This window comes from Crocodylus porosus, unplaced genomic scaffold (assembly GCF_001723895.1).
Source record: "Crocodylus porosus isolate Cpor-Errol unplaced genomic scaffold, CroPor_comp1, whole genome shotgun sequence".
NCBI lineage: Eukaryota > Metazoa > Chordata > Crocodylia > Crocodylidae > Crocodylus > Crocodylus porosus.
This window is the reverse complement of record NW_017728905.1, coordinates 1,202,734-1,211,284: the sequence shown is the minus strand read 5'-3', so window position 1 is coordinate 1,211,284 and position 8,551 is coordinate 1,202,734. Positions and strand designations below refer to the sequence as shown.

Here is an 8,551-nt window from a genome sequence, read left to right as displayed (position 1 = left end):
GCCCTCCTGAAATCTAGGGCTGCTGCCTTGCTGCAGGCCTTGGCCACTTTGCGCTGGATGGTGAGTTCCAGCAGGCGATGATCACTGTTGCCCAGGTGGTCGAGCACCTGCAGCCCCCTCCCCGGGTCGTCACCTGTGGCCAGCACCGGGTCCAACAGAGTGTCTCCCCTGGTGGGGCTGTGCACCTCCTGGGTTAGATGGAGGTCCTGCATTCGGGCTAGGGACCGATGTGAGCGGTCAGACCTGGTTGACTGCTCTTCCCAGCAGATGTCTGGAAAGTTCAGGTCACCCATGATGACCACGTCCTTTGACCTAACTACCTCCGTGAGCTGACTTAAGAATTCCTAGTTTAGCTCTTCCCCTTGGTTGGTTGGTTTATAGTAGACCCCCACCATTAAATCTCTTTCCCCTCGACTGCCTTGTATTCTTTTATTTCTTTCTTAATGGCCTTCCCCCCCATTTACTCTTTGGCAAAAAATTTCTACTGGCTCTAGAAAGGACCAGTAGGGCACCATATTGCACCATTGTTATTTAGCCTGGAAGGGAGGTAGGCTGGTGCTATGACCTACTGGCTTTTTGTATGGGAGGAGCCATTCTGATTTGTAATCCCTGCTCTACAGAGAGAGAATAAAGTAGGTGACAGTATAGTTGTCTATACCGAGATCATCTTTAGCTTAAGCGAGAAAAGTTGGTGAGAATTTTTGGTAGTGGAAAGAGCAGGGGTCTCAACCTATTTTTCATATATTTTACTTGTAATTAGGTAGTGACTGGAATTGTTATAGCTGGATGCAGCACCTGGGGTAAGAGGGTGATGTGTATGCATGCATGAGAGGAGGATAACTCTCCTTCAATCCCTGGGGCTGACTGAGATGACAGCTACCACTGAGAGGAAGAAAAAAGCTGAGCTGATTGAGGCTGAGGACCTGTTTCCCTTTGTGCCCTGTCTAGGGCATAACGTGGTGCCAAATGCTCTTGCTCTGGCTTGGTAGCGTTTTATACCCATGCGTCTCATAAATGACACTGCATCCCATAGCCCTGCATGAAGGATAGAGATTGAGAGAGAGAATGTGTGTGAGGGGCAGATCCGCTTTCACCATATGACTCCCTTCAGTAGAAAGAGGTTCCCTGCATTTTCCAGTCCCACAAGTCCCACTGCAGAGTGAGTCGGGTATTTCCTCTGGGAAGAAGTGGAAAGATCAGCTGGGATGTTATTTGTCCTTTGAGATTGCAGATGTTTCATAGGAAACTCCAGGTGACTCCAGCCCTGCTCCTGCCCCTTCATGAGAAACAGCAGCAATATCAGTCTTGGATCTTCTCCTTGCAGGATAATGCCATCAAGACGGGCAAATACAATGCTCTGACCTTCCTGCCACTCAACCTCTATGAGCAGTTCCATCGCATGGCCAATCTCTACTTCCTTTTTGTCATCCTTTTACAGGTAAGGTCTTGCTGGAGGGAGGCTGGTGACAGCTGGGCCTGCCAAGCTAGTACCAGGTTGTGGGCATGTGGGGCAGAGAGATTGCCTAATGAAAAAGCAGCATTAGAAATTTGAAACGGGACTCCAAGTGGGTTTCACCTCCAAGTCTGCTACACAGTTGATGTGTGATACTGGGGAAGTCACTTCACCTGTCCATCCTCCAATTTGGTCAGAAACTATCCCTTTTTCTGGTTTGGCAGTTTTGGAGCAACTTGCTGGAGAGCACAGAGCAAGCAATTGGGCATAGATCCCAGGAGTCCCTGCTTTCCTTGAGTCAGTAAGGGTGTGATTTTCAAAAGCAATTTGAGGTAATTAGGATCAGCGAGAATCAGTAAACCAAATTGCTTCTTTTCGGGTTTGTTTGCACATAGGGTTGCACTCAATTTTAAACTGGTTTAGTTGAAGCAATGCAACAGACTATGTAGATGCCCTTAGGGGCCATCCACATGTGATGAATGGAAGTGAAATAACCACAGAAGTCATAATCCATCCTTTAGTTAATTTGGCTTAAATATGTATGTGAACTGCTTAGTTTTGGTATAAGAGCATTCTAGTATGAAAAGACCCTGGCTAACTCTTCCCTGGCTCAATCAGTGTAAAACTATGTAAAGCTATTGCTATGTTGGCCCAGTTCAGTGTGCAGACGAACCTCCTTGGTTAAGTTCAGTTTAGTTCATGTTGATTAGGAATAGGTTTAAATAAGCCTTCTTTAAACAGAAAGAAGAACATCTACACAGGAGGGTTACACTAGGTTAACTAACCTGGTTTCAAAATAGGTTCGTGTTAAACTGGAGCAATGTTTTTGTCTAGATAAGGCTTGCTGCTTTAATTTCCTTTTGCTCCTTATGGTTTGGTCCTAAGCCAAACCACACAGTTCAACCACTTCCACGAAAGGATTAATGTGAATAGGGAAGATTACTTTATCTTTTCTGACCCTTGAGAATGAGGGTGTGGTGAAGGTTATTTCCTTCATGGTGATATCATGTTCTTCTGTCTCACCTGCTTTTTCAGACCTTTCCTGAAATTTCCACCCTGCCCTGGTTCACCCTTCTGCTGCCCTTGGGCTGCCTCCTTATCATCAGGGGCTTACGGGACCTGATTGATGACATTGTGAGTATGGGGTTAGTTTAATGACAATGATTCCCTGGCATGGTTGTGAAGAATGAAAGTACACAGAAAGACCCTGGTGCCTGGGAAGTCCTTTCTGGAGAACCAGTGAGTGAGATGAGAAGGCTGGGAGAGGCTTGTTGCTCAGTGTATCATTAACAAGGATCCAGATTTTTTGGTTCCTGAGGAAAAATGCAGATTTTCTCCTTTAAAGGTGAAAAACCTGGGAAACTTCAGGTTTCCCCTTGCAGGCTGGCAGAGTTCGAGCCTGCAAGGGCTGCTTGGGCTAAGGGGAGTAGGAGGAGGGTCATCAGAGGCCAGGGGCCATGTGTGTGTGTGTGCGGTTACTTGCACATGGCCAGCAATGCAGCCAGGCAGGATGGTAATGGGCAGCTGCTGCAACTCCCTGTGGGGTGGCATGTGTCCCCCATATTTCTGCAACCACAGCAGGGTTAGGCCTGCAGACTGGCACTGGTCAGGAGCTGTGTCCGTGGCCCAGTGGGCAGGCCCCAGCGTGGGAGGGAGCACTGAGATGCCTTGGCTGCCAAGGTGAGGCACCCCCTGCCCACCTGGCAGCAGTGGTGGGTACAACTCCACACTGCTGTGGTGGTGGTACCTCCTGTGGGCCATGGTGGTGTGGCTGGCATGGGGCTCTGGTGGCGGTGGCATGGAGTTTTTGCCTCGCTGCTGTCAGGTGGGCAGGGGGCACCTCACCTTGGCAGGCATGACAGCATGACACTCCCTGCCTCCTGTGATCGGTCTCGGCCAAGCGGGCTGCGGAGGTGGCTCTTGCCCGGAGCTGATCTGGCTTGGCTGCAGCCCCATGACCTGCTGTGGGCACAGAAATCTGGAGGAACCCTGTTCCTGTTGCCCTGCTGCAAATACCTTGGAGAGCAGATCTCTTCAGTGTGCAGCTGGATCTCCAGGAGAGGGCACAGTACTGAGGGATGTTTTCTTACCGCCTTAGTGAGAAATCCCATCGTGCCTATACCTTCCCTTTAGCCTGTCTTTTTTTTCTTTTGTGCAGGCCCGACACAAAAGTGACTGGATAATCAACTGCAGGCCCTGCGAAATCTTGTCTGAGAAAAGGTGAGAGGCCTCAAGAAATCTCCACCAGGGAGTGAGAGGATAAACTGTCTCTATGGCCTTGCTTGAAGGAAGTGGCAAGAGGTGGTGCCAAGTCCTTATCAAAGCTCTTAGCCTTCCCCCAACATAACAGTTGTGACCAGAGAAGTGGTTGTATTGTGTGACTACCTCTGAGCTTCCCAAATATATGCCTCTCTCCCAAACCATTGGCTTTATCCTGGGGATTAACTCATCCCTCTCCCAGCCAGCATTGCTAAGAGTTCCTATCCATGCATCCTGTGGAGACAGGAAGGTTTCCTTTCTATGCAAGTGCATCCAAAGCCGTTTTGCCACTACTGACCTGTAGCGACATTCTAGCTTGATGTTGATCTGGAGGAAGAAAGATGCTGAGGAGACCAAAATTTACCATCCAAGGCTGGGTCACTTGTGGCTGAAAGTCACTCTCATTGATGGTGGCTTGTCATGAACTTCTGAATCTCATGCCACATCCTAGTAGTCAGCACATGGTGTGAAACCAGCCCTGTAGCTGGTTCCGAATTGGCAGTCTCAGAGGGCAGCCAAGAATTTGAGGGGCCACATGCTGAAGTTTCATTTTGTCCCAAAAGCCTGGATTGAGGCATGCGGGATGGAGAGGTGGCAGCTGGTCCTGTCACTACCCAACTGGCTTCTGTCCAGTGGAGAGGAGGCTTGGTCTCCTGGTGCTGGCCCTCTGAGCAGCTCGCTCTTCTCTCGCAGCTTCAGCTGGAAAAAATGGAGGGACATCTGTGTTGGTGATATTGTCTGTCTGCGCAAGGACAGCTTTGTGCCGGTGAGTCAGGCCTGTGTGGCTGACTGTCTCCTTTCTGAGTCTGTATATGGGGGAGGGCAAGGAGGCCTAATAATAAGAAGGTCTCCCTTAGGTACTTTCTCTTTAACTTGTTTTCAAGGCTGACCTGCTTTTGCTGTCCAGCTCGGAGCCAAGCAGCCTGTGCTATGTGGAGACGGCAGATATTGATGGGTGAGGAGGGGGACAGGCGAGGTGTTGTGGAAGACCAGACTGGGAAGGGGTCAGAGATACTGTGGCTTTCAGCTTTGGATCTCTAACTGGAGGGATCTTGGACCTGATTTCAGAAGCATCCAGGACCAGAAGGTCCAGCGCGGGGAGCTCAGCACTGTAAGGTCCCTAAGGCATCTCAAGGGGGACATCCAAAATGGGGCCCAAAATACATTGGTCTTGTGGGTAAGGCATCAGTAGGGGCTTGAATAGATCTGGGTTACACCCCCAGCCCTATCATGGACTTCTTGTGAGCCCTTGGCATGTCACTTCATCTCTGTCTGAGTCTTAGCTTCCCATCAGTAACATGGGGATGATAATCTTTCCTTTCTGCCTCCCTCTGGCTAGTTTATTTGAACATATGCTCTTCAGGGAAAGAGGGGGTGAATGGTCAGCACCTGGCAAATGAGCCTGATCTCACTTGGAGCCACCAAGTGCTATTGTCATACAAATAATAATAGCTAATAACTTCCCACCCCTCCAGTCCTCGGGGATGGGAGCAGAGCTAGCAGCTCCACTGCCTACTTGTTTTTTTTCCATTCTTGTCTTCAGAGAAACCAACCTGAAGTTCAGACAAGCCCTTCTGGTCACACACGAGGAGCTGATGAGTGTGGAGAGCATGGCTGCCTTTGATGGTGAGCATCCTGAAAGAGCCATTTTGTGCTAGAAGCACCCGGGCATTAGGTGCTGGAGGCCTCATAACCTTTGGGGAGATGGTTATATTAGTGCTCTAAGCCCATTGTTGTTCAGAAGAGGGAACCAAACTGCAGGAGGCCTGATTCACACCCTGTTCTGGAAGAGGCTGGTGCATCCTGATGGAGCAGAGGTGCTCTGTGCAGGATGGTATCTTGGGCATAGACTTTCCTCCGCAGAAGCCGTGTTGAATTATCCTTGATCAGGAAGGAGAGGAGTCACAGAGGGTGATGAGAGGAAAGATCCCCCTTTTCCTAGCTGTGAATTAGTCTTCCTGCTCTTGGTCACCCAGGGAAAGTGACCTGTGAGGAGCCCAACAGCCGGATGCACAGCTTCATTGGCATGCTGGAGTGGAAGGGTGAGAAGTACTCGCTGGACAGCGAGAAGATCTTGCTGCGAGGCTGCAGGATACGCAACACAGAGATCTGCTATGGGCTTGTCATCTATGCAGGTGAAAACCTGCAGCAGGCCCCATTCCCTGTTAGCACTGTGCTGCTTCCATGCAGAACAGGAAGGGAAGAAAGCACAATGGGTCATATCCCCATCTAGTATAAATCAGCCTAGTCCCATTAAAATCAGCAGGCCAGATTCCTAGCCAGAACACATCAGTACACCTGCTTGGGGTCAAATCACAGAGAATCATAGAGAAGTAGGACTGAAAGGGGCTTCTGTGAGTCATCTAGTCCAACCCTGTGCCTGAGGCAGGATCATCCCTACCCAAACCATCCTGTCCAAATCCGTAATTGAATCTCTTAGCAAAACTACCATGAACCCAGACACAACCCAAGATAACACCTTAACCTGCCGCAGGTAAAGCAGGGAGACCATGGCAGCTAATATATGATTAAGAGATCCCAGGTAGAGGGCGCAACCCCCCCCCACCCCCCGACTACAGAGACAAAAACTCCCAGTCTGACCATGGGTTAAAATCCCTTCCTGACCTTAAATATGGCATTTGGTCTGACCCTGTGTGGAGGGACAAGACCCTCTCGCCAGGAGTGAATTTTTAAGTGAGGCTAATTAGTCACTGTGCTCATGTTTCTAGGAAGATGGGGGATCCTTTATAATTGGAAGCTTTTATGTCAAGAATGACTGTCTCTTTCCAAATGTAACAGGGCAGCTCAGGCCTGAGTCTTGGGCAGGTGAAGGAGGTACTGGGTAGGAGCCTCTGGCCTGCCCTGTGCAGGAGTTTGCGCTAAATGATCAGAATAATCTTTTCTGATCTAGAGATCAAAACCAAATGGGCAGAGAAGGAGGAGATCCCCTAGGGAACAAAAATACTTTGTGGCTGTCAGTGCTAGACAGCAAGCAGTTTTGAGATGGGCATATTAGACATGCCAGAGATACCTGGGGCCAGATGTTCGGTTACCCTAAGGTCTCTCTACACCATTCTTTCACATTCCTTTATGATGCCAAGAGGAGTAAATTGACATTTATGCTCTTGGCAAATGGCTAGTGCTGCCTTCAAATCAAAGTTTGGCTGCCTGTGGGCAAATAATAAAAACATGCATAAGGCCTTCAAAGGGGCAGACCACTGACTTTGTGAAGGACCACACATAAATAAACCTAGTTTTTAGCTGGGCAAACTGACCCACAGAGGGGTTGATTGACTTCTTCAAGATCATGTGCAAACATTGGGAATGGATTTTAGGAGTGCCTCATGCTCCGTTATCCCACAATAGCACCTGTGGGATAATGAAGCAGGCTTCCCTGGACTGTCTCTGTCACAGTCGTGGCACCTATGTTCCAGGCCTGTAGAGAGCAGAGAGGGTAATGCAGGGTAATGCAGTCAGCCGGTGTCTTAGCTTACCAAACTCTAGCCATAGTTATGTGCTTACAGTTTTGCTTCTAAAACATCATTTGTCCAGGATTTGATTCCAAAATTATGAGAAACTGTGGGAAGATCCAGTTGAAGAAAACCAAGCTGGACCGTATGATGGACAAGCTGGTGATCTTAGTAAGTATGTTGCTTTCACAAACGATGCTCTTAAGCAGCCAAGAGTGTTGGAGAGTGCATTGTCCTGTTACTTGGACACTTATCTTCGGGGTGTGGACTAACTGCAGATCCTAGTTCAAAGGCTTGTCCTCCTCTCTTGAATAATAGCCTTGCAGTAGCATCAGTAAGCAAACAGGAGTACTATTTGATTGCTGTGTAGGACTTTTGTACTGGTGATGCTATAGTACCTGACACTATGCTCTTGCTCTTAGATGTCTGTAACTTTCTACCAAATGACCCATCAGGAAGTTTTCCTTTTGGTTTTCTGGCGAGATGTTGAGTACCCTGGAGACTGCCTCATTTTCCCTTTACCTCTGTGCTAACGCCACCCATGTAATTTCTGTTAATTTGTATCATCATTGTCATGATCTCTGTGTGTGTCATAAACATGAATTAGGCTTCCTCACACATTGAGAGAGAGAAGAATTTATCCCCATGGTTTCAGAGGGAGTTTGCATTGGACCTGGGATCAAAACACAGATGTCCTAAATAACAGGCCAGAACTTTAGCCGCAAGACCATCCCTTCTGCCCAGCAGTTGTTGGAGTTGCATCTCTATTTGAAGATTGCATTTATTTACCCATTTCCGCTCCAAAATGGTGGCTCTGTACTTCCATTCTGTACATCTCTGGTTCTCACACCCTGTTCTGTGGATCCGAGTGGTCTGTGGATGGCTGTTGTGGTTTCTGGATGCATTAAAAAAAAAAAAAAAAAAAAAGGAAATTCTTTAATGGCATTATATCAACTAAGGGATGACCGCTCTGCTTTGTTACTATGAATGGGTCAGTGCTGCAGATAGAGGGAGGAGGGGTGTCCAGGAGATGTGTTGCTTTCTATCTGTGGATCACGCTGTGTGTGTTGTTGCTGTTTTGGTGGTGTTTTGGAGCTCCTGTTCAACATCAAGACGCCGTTGTGCTAGATTCTGAGCAACCAGAAAACAGTTCTCCTTGTTCTATAGAACCAGAAAGACATGGACAAATCAGGAAAAAAAATCTAGCAGAGAGCAATAAAATTGATTAGAGGGAAAGGAAACATGATTTAAGAGGAAAGGCTGATAGAATGCAATTGTTTAGTCCAGAGAGGAGAAGGCTGAGGGGGGATTTGATCAATACCTGAAGGGTGTTTGCTTATAAAGGGGTGGTTATAGACTGTTATTTTAC

General features: G+C 48.2%; 1 protein-coding gene across 1 annotated transcript in view; it reads left to right on the top strand.

The window, feature by feature from the left end:
- Positions 1 to 8,551, top strand: part of ATP8B3 (ATPase phospholipid transporting 8B3) — a 49,873-nt gene that overhangs the window by 17,960 nt on the left and 23,362 nt on the right. Inside the window, exons 4-11 of the mRNA XM_019556959.1 lie at positions 1,325 to 1,438; positions 2,489 to 2,587; positions 3,612 to 3,673; positions 4,406 to 4,478; positions 4,597 to 4,667; positions 5,256 to 5,338; positions 5,689 to 5,847; positions 7,265 to 7,353. Coding sequence (XP_019412504.1) covers positions 1,325 to 1,438; positions 2,489 to 2,587; positions 3,612 to 3,673; positions 4,406 to 4,478; positions 4,597 to 4,667; positions 5,256 to 5,338; positions 5,689 to 5,847; positions 7,265 to 7,353 — 750 coding nt within the window. The remainder of the gene's footprint in view (positions 1 to 1,324; positions 1,439 to 2,488; positions 2,588 to 3,611; positions 3,674 to 4,405; positions 4,479 to 4,596; positions 4,668 to 5,255; positions 5,339 to 5,688; positions 5,848 to 7,264; positions 7,354 to 8,551) is intronic.